At 56.1% G+C, this 14446-nt stretch overlaps 2 protein-coding genes across 8 annotated transcripts in view; one reads left to right on the forward strand and one right to left on the reverse strand.

Annotated features, from left to right (window-relative positions):
• The first annotated feature begins 1149 nt into the window (after positions 1-1149).
• Positions 1150-11628, forward strand: TMEM11 (transmembrane protein 11). 4 transcript variants are annotated; one of them, XM_032615896.1, is made up of 3 exons: positions 1150-1356; positions 1441-1461; positions 10785-11628. In XM_032615896.1, the coding sequence occupies exons 1-3, from the start codon at positions 1304-1306 to the stop codon at positions 11299-11301; spliced, it is 591 nt and encodes a 196-aa protein (XP_032471787.1). In that variant the 5' UTR covers positions 1150-1303; the 3' UTR covers positions 11302-11628. The 4 variants fall into 4 exon arrangements, with proteins under 4 accessions (XP_032471787.1, XP_032471786.1, XP_032471788.1 ...); XM_032615895.1 differs by having other exon boundaries at positions 1150-1336; positions 1421-1461; XM_032615897.1 differs by having other exon boundaries at positions 1150-1336; positions 1424-1461.
• DHRS7B (dehydrogenase/reductase 7B) overlaps positions 6567-14446 on the reverse strand; it is a 41846-nt gene continuing 33966 nt past the window's right edge. For 2 of the 4 annotated variants that reach the window (XM_032615894.1, XM_032615892.1), the window contains 3 exons: positions 13343-13495; positions 12903-13157; positions 6567-8849 (listed from right to left, as the gene is read on the reverse strand). In XM_032615894.1, the coding sequence (XP_032471785.1) occupies positions 12952-13157; positions 13343-13495 (359 nt within the window). In that variant the 3' untranslated portion in view covers positions 6567-8849; positions 12903-12951. Of the gene's footprint in view, positions 13158-13342; positions 13496-14446 lie in introns of all 4 variants that reach the window. The other 2 variants (XM_032615893.1, XM_032615891.1) reach the window with 1 other exon arrangement.

The raw sequence follows: 14446 nt of genomic DNA on the forward strand, positions 1-14446 counted from the left end.
CACACACAAAAAGCAGCCCCAGGTTCAAACCCAACTGTTCTAGAATCCCTAGAAACCCTCTGAATCAGCAAACTGGTCCAGAGAAAACAGACTAATCACAAGGCGAGATGGTCATCGTTCGGAGGTCTCTAAGCAGGGCCGCACACTGTTACCTGGAGGCGGGATTGTGACCCAACAGGAAGAGCAGGTACTGCTGAAGGATGGTTGGCAGGGAGAGAAAGGCATTTTAGGCACAGCATGGACCGTCTGGGGACCTCCGAATCTGCTAACCTGGCTCTGGGCAGGGAAGGTAGGCAGTTGAAGCTGGAGAGGGGAGCAACCTCCACATTACGGAGGGGCTTCTGGGTTGCGCTTAGGAGCTTGAGTTGAATCTTGTAGGTACTGAGGGCCCGTGCCAGACTATTAAGACTATTGTAGACTATGAACCGAAAGGAAATCCTGAGGAATCCTCAACGATGGGAGCCGCATCTACACCCGACAGCCCTCGGGCCCTGGTTTGCCCGGTTCGGCCAGACCCGGGGGCTGAGAGCAGGCGCCGTGCTTCTCCCGTCCCTGGACACGGCGCTGATTTCAGCATGAGAGTTGCTCAAATGCTTATGGGACCAATTAATATGTCTAGCAACGCTGTCGGTCGGAAGCAGGGGACGGACTACAACTTCAGAGCTGCGAGGGGTCCCCCGGATCAGCCCCTGCTCGGAGGGGACAGCGGGCAGGAGTCACTGGGCTCCGTCCGCCCTCCCGACTCGGCAGGGTCCAGGCAGGGCTCCCCGCCGGCGGGGTGAGGGGCCAGCACCCGCCTTCGAAGACGCCCGAGTGCGGGGCTGTGTCCTCGCCACCACGGCCGGACGAGGGTGCGACGTGCGCGGCGCCCCGTCTCTCCCAGCAGTCATCACACGTTAAACTCTCCCCTTTCTCCGCTTCCAGACACTCTCTGCCAACAGCCTGCCAGCAGGGACCCCCTGGCGGCGCGGGGACCGCGTCTGTCTCGCCTCCCGAGAATTTGGGGGATGAGCGAGAGTGGCCCCTCGGTGACCTCGGCGGTCGAAGCTCTCGAAGCGCAGGAGGCCTAGCGGCGGCTAGTCCGGAAGTGGGCCCTCAGCTCCTCCTGTCTGGGCCCGCGTTTCCCAGGCGGCCTCGGGGTGGGCTTCCGGCGCGCAGTGTATTGTGGACCTTATAGTCCCGCGGGGCCCGATCCCCAGCCGGCGCGCCGTCCGGGGCGGCGGCCGGACTACAACTCCCTCCCGCCCGCGCGGTGTCGCGAGGCCGCCCGGCGTGAGGCGTTCGCGAGCGGGGAGTCTCCAAGATGGCCGCGTGGGGAAGGAGGCGTCTTGGCCCGGGCGGCGGCGGCGGCGGCGGCGGCGGCGGCGGCGGCGGCGGCGGCGGCGGCGGCGGCGGCGGCGGCGGCGGCGGCGGCGGCGGCGGCGGCGGCGGCGGCGGCGGCGGCGGCGGCGCCCGAGAGAGGTGAGGCGCGGGCTGCTCCCTGCGGGCGGCTCGGGGCTGGAAGCCGGCGGGGCTCCTCAGGCTGCAGCGCCGTCCCCGCCTCCATCCCGCGGCTCGCCCCGGTCCGCCGCCGGGCGCGCGGGGTCCCGGTCCTGGCCGACGCGGCCTCCGCGGAGGGCTCAGGAAGGGGCGATGGCGGGCTGGGCACGGCTGGGCCGCGGCGGGACCCGCCTGAATGCCGCGGGCCGAACGGCGCCGGAGATCCCGGCCGCCTGGTCGCGCGCGTGGTCTTCTCAGCCGTAGCGAGGAGTGGCTCTTGGGACGCAGGAGGAAGGGGAAGCCTTCCCATCGCGGGGCGGGCGGGGTGGTTCGCACGGTCACCGAGGGGCCTCAGCCTTCCGCGCTGTGACTCCGGGCGGGGAGCCGGCCGCTTCCCCCGGGGGTGATCCTTGGGACTTTGGAGGCGTTTCCGCCAGCGCCCCTGCCGTGGAAATCCTTTGCAGCGACCTTTCCTAACGAACGGTGCGTGAGTAGGGCAGGGAGCCGGGAGCTTGTTTCTAACAAGGTAGATCTCGATTTGAAGGACTCATTTCTAGAAGATAAGATTGGAGTCGTCGTTTTCGTGTTCCGTGTTGAATTCACAGTTTTTGCTTTTGGAAAACAGTTTCAGCTAGTAGAAGCCACTAGAACCAGTTCAGGCCCCAGAAGTTTGGGAAAGGATGTGTATTCGTGGACTCATCCGGTTTGCACTGTCCTGACCATTCTGTTACGAGTGGGCTGGTGCGGTAGATATAGGTCAGCAGGATCTCCGGGTTTGTTTTGGGGTTGTTTTGGTGAGGATTGTTGAACAGAAAAGTTCTCTTTCTTTTCTCTTCCCCCTTCCTCCCCTCCCGCCCCGCTCTCTTTTTCTCTCGACTGTTCTGCGTTATTCTCTGTCTTTGATTGCATCACATACTCATTGTGGTCGCCTTCCTGTTTGGTTAGCTGTGCTGATAGACCCCTCCAGCTTGCATTTTATTCTCGAGCTCGGAGTTACCCAGCCTTGTCCCTGCCGCACTTCCTCTTGTTGGAGAAGCAGCAGTGAATGGCCAGCAAGTATTTTTGTTTTTCCACCTCCCACCTGGTTATTTCTTAGATCAGACCATAAAAAGTTAAAGAAGAGATCTCGATGGTTTCCAGATGGCCTTAAAAACTAGCAAACATTTTCAAGATCTTTAATGCAAACATTAATCCTTTAGTAATAGGAAATAACTGGTTTAGAAGACTCAGCTGCAGAGAGAGAAGCATTCCTCCTTACTGGATAAAAACAGCAGAAAGGGCCAAATGAGGACGCCCCAGACACCATACAGGGGCCGTGCCAGCAAAAGTTACAATTTTACTGATCTAAGAAATTGGATATTGGGTTTTTTTCTCTTTGGTTTAAGGCAAGTGTTAATTCGAAACTGAGTTTGCAAACCAGGATCCCAAAGGCTGAAACTAGTCCTTGACTGTGATCCTCAGTTTTTAAGAGAATTTAAGTTAGTTGCCAGTGGTTATAAATGGAAATAGTTCACATAAAACTCCTCTGGAAAAGCTGCGTGGTGGCTCTTTTTGGTCAGGGCAGGTGCTCATCATTCCTCATCTGCCAGCTTGACTCATTGCAGTTACCTGCCTCATCTCCTTAGGTGTTCAGGTTGCACCCTTTGGCCTGAACGGCAGGCTCTGCTTGCACATGCATATGTCGTGTGTTAGCCAGGAATGGGGCATCTGGTTTTGTGGTTTGGGGGGCACCACCTGTCATCCTTCCAGATAACCGGGAGTGGCTGGGGGTACCCCTTTGTTTGCCTCTGCCATGAGGCCCTAGCTGGGCTCTTTTGGAGGAGTGTTTACCTGGGCTGTTCCCTGAGATCCTCCACGCTGAGTAGGGGATGGAAACCTGGCCTGGGCACACCTCCGTTCCTGCTCAGTGGGTGGGAAGACTTCCGGGTGGGGCAGGCTGGATTAATTGATTGCCCACACCATAGATTGAGGCCCAAGCATACCTAGTGGCTCCTGTGACCGAAGTAGGCTGATTATGGTGTTCTTAGATGACTTTGTTCCATGGCATGTTTGTGCTGACTCAGATTTCAGCTCCACACTGTAAGACCACTTTCCCGAGTTGCTGCACACACTTGGTTGGAATCTGCTTTATGCTGACACCCAAGGAAACGTCGTCTAATTTGGGGCATTGGCTGGAGCAGAGCAACGCTTTGGGCAGACTTTCCAGATTTCCCTGTGGCTGCAAACTCTGAAGCCTGCATTGTATTTGAAGGCCCTGCTTGGTGCCAGACCTTCCGCAGGAGGTACTGTTGTCAGCTGTGTGTTAATGATGGTCCAGTTTAGAATACATAGTGTGTGAATTCTTGCTTTACCTGGTTCTTGAGTCTAGAGCTGTGTTAATTCAGTGCCCACTAGTCACTTGCAGCAATTAAATTTAAATTAATTAAAATTAAATAAAGGGAAAAATTCAGCTCCTCAGTCACACTATTTGCATTTCAAGTGCTTGGTAGCAACACATGGCTCGTGGCTAATATACTGCACGGCGCAGATAGAGAACAGAAAGGTCAGCGCTGGTCTAGACCAAAATAAGAGAGGGGTGGAAATAGCAAAATGAGAGCTGCTTGCATGTTGAGTTTTCTCTTCAGTCCATTAGATCTAGGGAACCCACAGTGTTTGTAATGAAGAACATCAGACCCTGAGCTGTAACCTGAATTCTTGTCCACAACTCCGCACACTGGCAGCAAGCACAGCAAACAGATCGCCACTTGTCCTGTCGGCCTCTTTGAGACAAACTTGCCCGTCTGGGAAGGCGCGGTGCAGGTATCTGTGTGTTCTGCCGCTTGGTGCCAACCTGGGCCAGCTCACAGAGTCGCCCCTCTGTCCCATGTGGGCTGCCTGTCCTCCTCCTGAAGGGCCCCCGAGTGTCCCTAGTTCTCTGTGACTGTTGAATGCGAGGATGCGTGGGGTCTGATTCTGATCACGATGTGAGGCCGCAGCACAGTGTAAAGGCCTGGCGTGTTCAGAGGGCCGGGCGTGCTGCACTGAGTGCTCAGGCTTTAGGCTTTAGGGTGGAACCACTTTTTGTGGCCTTTCCCCTCCCGGGCTTATGCGGGTGTCTGCTCCAGCATCTCTAGGCAGCCAGTTCTGTGGGGTTACTTCCACATCTTCTGTGCTACGCTTTATTCCCGGGGACTGGGCCGTCCTCTTTGACAGCTTTGCTGTAAGCTTTGAACTGCATGGATGTGGTTCTGGCTGGCTGGTGGAGGGGTTAGTTCCCAGAACAGGTGGACCACAAGCCACGTGGGCAGGTGGCTAACATTCCCGGGGCAGTGTTCCCCTCATTCTGACCTGGTCGTTTCCTTTAGAGCCGAGGGCCTCCAGGGGGTTTGGATGTTCTCTTTCTCGAGTTTCTTTCCTCCTGGTCTGTATGAGTCGTGCCAGTGCAGCATCTGCACCCAGGCACGCGGGTCCCACTCAGCTGGCTGCCAGAAGGCTCTGATCCTGGAAGTTGGATGTTGTGGGTTAGGGTCTGCTGGGGTTCGTCCTCTGGGGTGAATTTCCATTTTCCTTGATTCGTTCAAGCCGTCGGGGTTCCAATGGCAGTAACTCGTGCCTCTGTAGTTCAGTCCTTCAGGCCTGACTTTCTGAAGGAGGAAGGGTGGTCTTGTGTCCTGAACCGGGCCTCTCTGCACTGCCTCCTGGGCAGTCTCGGCCATTCTGCTCAGGGCTGTCCACTAGGGCAGCCATTGGTCATTTGCGGCTGTCAAGCATTGGAAATGTGGCTGGTGTGTCTGAGGAACTGATTTTTTTTTTTTTTTTGGCTGTGTTGAGTCCTCCTTTCTGTGCGAGGACTTTCTCTAGTTGTGGCAAGCGAGGGCTACTCTTCTTCACGGTGCGGTGCGCGGGCCTCACTGTCGCGGCCTCTCTCGTTGCGGAGCACAAGCCCCAGACGCGCAGGCTCAGTAGTTGTGGCTCACCAGTCTAGTTGCTCCGCGGCATGTGGGATCTTCCCAGACCAGGGCTTGAACCCGCGTCCCCTGCATTGGCAGGCAGTCTCTCAACCACTGCGCCCCCAGGGAAGCCCAGGAACTGGATTTTCAATTCCACTCCATTTTACTTAAGTTTAAACAGTGCTCGGGCCTTGCGCTGGGTGGCGCCTTGCAGCTGTCACCTTGTGTGCGTGCCCGGCCCAGCCCATCTCACCCCATCTGCACTCTGCGGGCTGGGGCCTTTGCACCGTTTGACGCGACGGAAGCTGGCTCAGAGCAGCAAGGGGGTTTGTCCTTGGACACAAAGCCAGTGAGTGACTGAGAGGAACTCTTGGTGTGCCGTGGTCTTGTCCCCAAAGCAGAGCTGCCCGGTCCCTGGAGCACCACGGGGAGCCTGTTCCCTGGCACGTGGCTTCCTCTGAAACAATGAGAACGTCAGGTGCCAGTTTGGAAACATCCTCAGTATTTGGAGCTACAAGGCTGTGCCTTTCAGTCCTAACTGGCCTTTGAAGCCACAGCATAGGAGTTTACTGCTTTCCTTGGCTCCCAAGGAAGTGATTTGGGGTTTGCCAAAAGTGGGTTTCCCTAGACCAGGGATGCAGGGGTGGCACCACGCGGCATGTCACAGCTGGTCACGTGACCCTGTGCTTATTGGGTGGAAAGCAACCTGATGCATGGACCTAGTTTAATTTTCAGCCACAGGTGCTCTTAATTACTGTTGTTTTTCGTCTCCTGTCAGTCCTTTCAAACGCACTTCCTCTAAGTCTGTTGGGAACCTGTCACATTCAGGCCCGGGGTGGGGTGGGGCGGAGCAGACTGCGATGAAAACAGTCACTGCCCTCAAGGAGCTTGGCATCACCTCCTCCTCTGTTTGAGCTGAGACTGTGAGCCCAGGGCCGCTCCAGGAAGGGGCCTTAAGGCAGGTGTTTGGGTCGGTTCTTCTGGTTCCAGCAAGACCAGAAAAGGTGGTGGGTTGCAGGGCCAGTGCCCACTGGAGCAGGAGGGGGGCCCCCTCTCCTCGGCTGGGAGGGCCTGCCCTGTCTGGTCTCTTCCACCCCAAGGGATACAGAGCTATTGGACAGGATTTTTCTTTTTATGAAAAAATTTATAATTAATTTCCCCATTATAAAAGAAACACGTTTATTTTTTCTTTTTGAAAAATACAGAAAACTAAAATTTAAAAGTTACCTGTTGGGCCACCATCCAGAGAAAACCATTATTGGCCTTTTTTTATGCAGAGCATCTTTGATGCTTCCCACCAGATATTTTGTCTTGGAATTTTAAAAATTATATGTTAAATCCATCAAAAGTATGTCTTTACCATATGAAAAGTTACAAACTTGCTACCATATGTACGATCTTGGGAACACGAGGCTAAATGAAGGAATCAGCTCCAAAGCCCACGTGCCTGCCACGTGATGCGTTCCCGCAGAACGCCCAGAAGAGGCAGATCCACAGTCAGAAAGTAGGTTGGTGATCGCCATGGACGGAGGTCAGGGGAGAATGGGGAGTGACGGGGTTACCTTTGAGGTGAGGCAGATGTTCTAAAATGCATCGTGGTGTTGGTTGCACAGCTCAGTGAAAAGTGTCGAGCCACTGACTTGTGCGGTTTAAATGGGTAAATCTGTCACAGTAAAGCTGCCATTTAGGACGCACAAGTCAAAACCACCATGAGATGCCACCTCATGCCACTGGGATAGCTGCTATGGAAAAAAACAAAAGTGTTGGCCGGGACATGGAGAAAAGGGAACCCTTGTGCAGTGTCGGTGGGAATGTACATTAGTACAGCCACTGTGGGAAAGTGTGGAGGTTCCTCAAAAAATTAAAAATAGAACTACCACATGATCCAGCAATCCCACTTCTAGGTATATATCCAGAATAATTAAAAGCAGGGACTAAAACAGATATTTTTACACCCGTGTTCACAGCAGCATCGTTCACAGTAGCTAGAAGGTGGAAGCAGCCTACCAACGGATGGATGGATAACGAAACGTGGTCTATACACACAGGGAATATTACTCAGCGTTAAAAAGGAAGGAAATTGACACTTGCTACAACGTGGATGAACCCTGAGGACGTTATGCTAAGTGAAAGAAGCCAGCCACAAAAAAAGATAGTGTGTGACTCCACTTACATGAGGTCCCTCCCTGAGCAGCCAAATTCATAGAGACAGAATGTAGAAGGGTGGGGTGGGGTGGGAGTTGTGGTTTAATGGGGACAGAGTTTTAGTTTTGTAAGACAAAAAGAGATTGGCTGCCCAACAGTGTCTAAGTGTACTTAACCTTACTGAACTGGACACATAACACAAAATTTACAGATAGTAAATTTTGTGTTATGTGTATTTAACCATAATTTAGAAAAAAAATTAATAAACCAAATGCTAGCATCTCCCTGGCCCACACTTCCCTCCTGAGCGCAGGCAGCAGCCACCTTACTCCTGAATCCTCCATCGTCTCTGTGACAGCACGTGCTTGGTTCTGCAGTGTGTGTGTGTGTGTGTGTGTGTGTGTGTGTGTGTGTGAGAGAGAGAGAGAGAGAGAAAGAGAGAGAGACAGGCGTTCACGGGTGTGGTGCACCCACTTCCCCCTCAGGGTCGGGAGGGACCGGGAGGCTGTGCCTCCACGGCTTTCCCTCCCTTGACTGAGTCACGGTCTCTTTCTCTCTGCTCTCGAGTCTTCTGCTCTCACCTGGAGTGCTGCTTTGAACATTCTTGTGCACCCCTGACTTTTGGAGCTGTCTCCCGACTTTGTGGGTCCCATGTCTGAGGCTCCTGTAATCCCAGGTTCCTTCAAGACTGGCTTCGAGATGGCGTGGGATCCCCTGGGCCGGATTCTGTGCTGGCAAAATGAGGTTTGTTCTGTGGGCTCTTCGTGGTGGCTGCCAGGTTCCCCAGGATTCCTTTGAGGACTATCTCCTGGGTGCTGCTGGAACCAATTGTGACGAGGAGAGGAGGAGACTGACCCTAGCTGGAGGCAGGTTCACAAGCCCCGAGGGGGAGCCCGTGACCCTGACCCGAGGCAGCGCCTGCAGCAGCCCCTGTGGCCCGGCAGGCTGTGCTCTTCTGTGCAGGCCAGTTCCGTACTGTAAGCTCCATGGAACCTGCCAAATTCAAAGAGTTCTAAAGTCATTTGGTAAGAAGGGGCCCCTTTTCTTTCTGGAGCCCCTCCATTCCCCTCCTCAGAGACAGTCGTAACTCTTGGGTCTTTGTATATCAGCCCAGAAACATCTGTGCATCTAAAAGCAAACGTACACTTTCTCAGAAAGGCACTGAAGATCACAGGCTACAAACACTGGTCTGTACCTGACTTTTTCACTTTAAAGACCTCTTTCCATTATCGATGCGCTCTCAGTTTTTTCAACGTGAACCCTTTTTACTATGCTCTCTTGCTGGTCACTTCACACCTGCAACAAAATGCAAAAATATAGTCGCTTAGGAAGCCCAGGACTCAAAGGATCCCAATTAGCCATTAGGTGTTGGGTTTTTTCATCTGCTTTTGTGTACAGGGTTCAAGTTGGGGGTTGGCTGGTGGTGCTCTGAGATGGTTCACGGCAAACTTCTGACTGGGTTCTTTCCTTAATTGGGTTACTTTTGACCCAGAAACAAAGCAGGCCGCATGCAGTGGGCGCTGGGGTAGCTGGGCAGAGGCGGCCATGGCTCACTCTCGAGTCCTCGGCCACCTGGCTTGAGAAGCAACAGTCCCTGTCAACTGCAGGACTGAATCTGGTGGTCCAGGCAGCCTTTGAAACTACATTGCAGGGCAGAGGGTTCCCCGGCCCCCCCCCCCCCCCCCCGAGCAGGTGGGGCTGTGGGTGCCGACCGCAGGGTGGGTCCTCTGACAAAGGGGGCGCCTGCTGGTGGGTCTGGCTCTGCTTTGGACCTCGTGCTGCCTCCCTCCCCTGCACAGTGTGTGGAGTCCTGGAAATCTGCTGCTTTATGCGTCACGGTCCATCCTTTCCTGAGCAGGTAAAGCAGGTTTGGCCTCTAAAGCAGAACTGGTGGTGAGCCCAGGGCGGTGTGCCCGCTGGGCTGGCTGGCTCCTGAGCCTGCTGTGTTGGAAGGCGGGGAGAACCGGGGAGGGTTCTCCGCGCTGTGGAAGGCCGGTCACTGGTTGGCGGTGACGGACAGGAGTGGGGTGACCGGCCCACCGTAAGACTTGGGGCTCCAGGCGGCTTTGGTGGGCGAGCACGCCATCCACACACCCTCAGCTGTGCAGTCCCGACTGCCCGTGTCCACTGGTAGTTGCTCCCGTGCCATCAGGGCTGAGCCAGCAGCCTGGAGGGACTTGGGGGCACCAACCTGTGGAGATGGGCTCGCCCAGCACGCTGTGGGAGGAACCAGGAGCCCGCCCCTGGGGTGGGCGCCAGCGGTGAGGGTGGAGCAGACGGGAAAGGAAGGCCTGGGTGAGCACCAGGTGAGGGTGGGGTCTGCCCACTGACGTGTCCCCGAGATGCTGGGGCTTCAACTGGTGCTTCCTTGTTGGGCCTGTTTTGTCACTGCACTCAGGTAGGTTAGGGTTTGGGCAAGAATGTTCTCTAATCCCGGCCTTGACACCCGCGCCTCGCTCTGAGCGTTCCAGAGGGACTCTGGCCGGAAAGCTCACCTCGGACGCCGACAGGGAGGCATCGTCCCCTGGCCTCACTCTGGCGGTCAGCGGGGCGGCACAGACCCTCCATTTTCCCGTGCTTCTCTCCCTGTGCCTGTCTTGGCTGATGGACTTGAGAACACAAAGGAAATCTCTGCGCCAGAGCTGCTCCTGCCGGGAGTGAGGCCCTGCCTCTTAGGTTTGCTTGTCTGCTAAGGTGCCTTGTAAGGTGCTGGATCCCACATGGGAGCCTGTCTCCATTCTGAGTTAAAACCAAATGGGGAGGGGGACTTCCTTGGCGGTGCAGTGGCTAAGACTCCATGCTTCTGATGCAGGGGGCGCGGGTTCAATCCCTGGTTGGGGAGCTAAGATCCCACATGCCATGCAGCACGGCTCCCCAAAACGTCTCCCTGGGAGCACAAAAGGGCGGGCACCAGTGGCCGGCTCTCCCTCGCCTGTCTTTCCTCCCAGGAGTTTACCCAGCAGTCCGGTCTCCTCTGCCTTGAACGCGTAACAGCTTTCCTCTTTGAAGGAAATGCTGACCCTGGAGGTTCTGGGGTGACCTCGCTTGACAAGCCTTCCCTGGTACCTACGCGCGCGGCCCCTCGTGCAGCCGCTGACCAGGCAGCTCCGAGCCCCGCTCCCAGCGGCCGCCCGGTGTGCTCAGGGCAGGCGCCTCTCCTCTGGGGATGGCCTCTCTGCAGAGCAGCAGCCTCTAACCAGCTCTTCTTCTTCCCCACCCCTTCCTCCTAAGGGTGAGCCTGTCGGCCACAGACTGTTACATTGTGCATGAGATCTACAACGGGGAGAACGCCCAAGACCAGTTTGAGTACGAGCTGGAGCAGGCCCTGGAAGCCCAGTACAAGTACATCGTGATCGAGCCCACACGCATCGGTGACGAGACAGCCCGCTGGATCACCGTGGGCAACTGCCTACACAAGACCACCGTGCTGGCGGGCACCGCCTGCCTCTTCACCCCGCTGGCGCTGCCCCTGGAGTACTCCCACTACATCTCCCTGCCTGCGGGCGTGCTGAGCCTGGCCTGCTGCACCCTCTACGGCATCTCCTGGCAGTTCGACCCCTGCTGCAAGTACCAGGTGGAGTACGACGCCTACAAACTGTCCCGACTGCCCCTGCACACACTCACCTCCTCCACCCCGGTGGTGCTGGTCCGGAAGGACGACTTGCACAGAAAGAGACTGCACAACACGATAGCACTGGCGGCGCTGGTGTACTGTGTACGGAAGATTTACGAGCTCTGCGCCGTATGATCGGGGCAGCGTAGGGGGAGCAGGCAGCCCGGCCCGTGAGGTGGCAGAATGGAGCCCGGGAAGGCGTCTGGCTGCACGTTGGTTATTTTAAAGAAATAACAGATCACAAGTGTACCAGGGGTTTTTTCAGCTCATCACACTAAGATGTGGATTCCCGTAACCCGCAGGGGCCTGAGGTTGTGGAAGGCCGACCAGGCAGTAGGATGTGATGGAAGCAGCGCTACTGAGGGGATGTGAACGCGCTTGGGGGGTCGTTAAGTATATTGTTTAACTGTACCATCCAGAGCCAACCAGAAGCTATTGACCATTAAAATTATCAGAATTTCACCTCCAGGTGTCTGCTCTCTCCGTGACGGTCCTGGTGGGAGCATGCAGGTGGCAGGAGGGGCACCACCTGTAGCGCGAACAGGCCTCTCGCCAGGCAGGCCCAGCCCCTCCCAGAGCAGCCTCATGCCTTGGTCCGAGGCAGCGCAGCTCAGTGCCGCTCAGGGATGTGGCAGGACAGGTAGGTGGCGAGGCCTGGCACCTCTTGTCCAGATTCTGATTTAGGAGAACACAAACTAACATCTGTATTTTTTTTAAAGCACTGAAGCTGTCCTGATGTGTCCTGAGTTCAACCTGCTGCCCCCCTCGTGTTCCACAGAAAAGGGGGCCATGCCGGCCCGAGACTCTCTGCTCGGTCATCCCTAAGGGGCACTTTTCTAAGCGGCAACCAGACTGATGTTCACGTGGTTTTAAAGGATCCCTCAGGAAGATCAGACACCAGAGAGTAACAAGGGGTGCTGGGAAGGTGTCAAAAGGGTGTATGGGGGTGATGGGGCCATCTGTTCACAGGAGGAGAGCCAGAGATTTCAGAAGAGTGAGAAACTTTGACTTAATTCCAAGGGGCCTGGAAATGCCGGTCCCTCAGTTGGGTGCTGGGTGGCAAACGGTCTGGAACAAGGGTAAACTGGCAGTGATCCTAAACAGACCTACCTTGACCGTGCAGTGCCCACCACCCTCCTGAGCCTGCTGGGTGGGACTGGGGAGGTGTTTCTGTAATAGGTCAGATTTGGAAAGGGAGCCTGTGATCTGCCTGCAGATCAGATTCATGGGTAAGGCAGCTGGACACGGACCAGCTGTGGCCACCTTGGGGCAGCTGAGCAGAAGCTGTCACCAGATACAAGCCAGGTGCGGACAGGCGGCTCCAGCACACGGAACGATGGGACACGTCGAGAAGCCAGCCACACGCTGACTCTTGGCCGCGCTGAACAAAATGCTGGGGGACCCCGTGAACGGCGTGAAGGCGGCAGCAGCCTTCTCCCCAAGCCCCCAGCGCTAGGTGAGTCAATACGAGAACTGGGTCAGATGACAGGAAGTCTTCTGATCTCAAGACCCAAATTCAAAGGAGGCGTGGTTCTGCCTGCCCTCAGGGGTCACAGCTCCACAGCTCAACCCTTTACTTCACATCCTAGAGTTTAGATGCAGCTGCATTTTACCCCTCCCCCCGGAGGAAGCCTGTCCTCCTCCAGCAGGACAGGCTGGGGGTCTGCGAGAGAGGCATGACTCCCTCCCCCGCCTCCCCATGAGGCAAGAATCCAGTACAGTCCACGCAAACACACCTGTCCCTGTGGAGCAGCGGTGCTACCGCGCCACCTGCCCGGACAGGCACTAGCAATGCTTGGGTTTCTGCTCCTTCCTGGCCCGGGAGGCCATGAGGCTGAAGAAGAGCCTGGGAGCCAGCGTGCGCAGGTAAACAGCCAGGGAAGGCGCCACATCGGCCAGGACCACGTCCTTCTTTTTCTTCCCCACGGCAGCCAGCACGTCTCGGGCCACCTGCGAGGGGCTTCGGCCCTGGGCCGTGGTCTTGTCCATCACTGAAATGAAACGAGAGACTCACTGAGCTCGGGTTCATGCCGAGCGAGGTCAGTCTTCAGTATATACGACCAACACCCACACATCAAGTGGTTTAGTTTTAAACTTATTTTCTGAAAGAAAATGAAAACGACCACAGAATCATCAGGTAGCTTTGCATAGAAGAAAAGCGACACCAGGGCCTAACCTCCGTACTTGGACCCGTCGGCCGTGACGGCGTTGAGGGAGAGGTTGGTGTGGATGTATCCGGGGCTGACGACGGTCACCTCGATGTCATGCTGCTCCACCTCGGCCCGCAGACAGTCGAAGAAGGCCTGGGTCGCGTGTTTGGAGGCCGCGTCTGCAAAGGTCGGTGGCCAGAGAGGCAGGTGAGTGAGGGGCGGGGACGCATTCGTTCCCAGAGTCAGAGGCGCCCAGCCTGGGCCCTGGACAGGCGCAGGGGTGTCAGGTCTCCTGCTCTAGTGTGGTTCAGGGAAAACACTGTACACGATACACTGACCTACAGGTACGTTCACACACAACATGACACGGCGCGCATGGTCAAACGTGAACCACTGGGGATGTGTAGGAAGGGTGCATGGGTGTTCTTTGTACTGTTCCTGCAAGGTTTAAGTGTGAAATTAATCTAAATTAGAAGTTAAAAAAAAAAAAACACTTAATGTCTACTGGGTAAAATATTCAAACAGTTCAGGAGGAAATAAAGTAACCAAGTGAAAGTCCTCCTCGTGCCTTCCAGTACGGTTCCCCAGAGGGAGCCAGGCTGCCGGTTTCTCAGCATTCATTTCTCACATCAACCAGGTACCTACACGGGGTGCGACACAGAAGTCATATTTGCGCGGACATGGCCTCACGCTGTGCCTGTTTCCGTGTCATTCCTGCACGTAGCTCTCTCCAGCGGGGGACAGACGGGGCAGCTGCCATGCCCCTCGTGGTCACAGGCCACACTGCCACAGTGCGTCCAGGGAGGCTCCCTGCACGTGCAGGAGCGTGTGTACAAACCCACATCTGGCCTTCTCACGTCGTTTGCCTGACAGCTTCCACAGGATGGCCTTTCATCTGGAAGAGCTGTCCAGGCCCCCTCCGCTCCCCAGCAACAGCCTCTCTGCACAGCGTCAGGTGCTCTGAGGGGACAGAGGAACCCTACGACGGCACTCCTGGGAAACAGCATCTCCACTGACGGTTTCCAGATTTGGAGTCCACACGTTCGAGCCTGAGGAAAAGGGCATCCATCAGCCACGTAACTGTAGGTCCTGTGAGCAGCCCAGCAGCGTCCAGACTCTGCAGAGCCTCT

The sequence above is a fragment of the Phocoena sinus genome, chromosome 20 (genome assembly GCF_008692025.1).
Source record: "Phocoena sinus isolate mPhoSin1 chromosome 20, mPhoSin1.pri, whole genome shotgun sequence".
Taxonomy (NCBI): Eukaryota; Metazoa; Chordata; class Mammalia; order Artiodactyla; family Phocoenidae; genus Phocoena; species Phocoena sinus.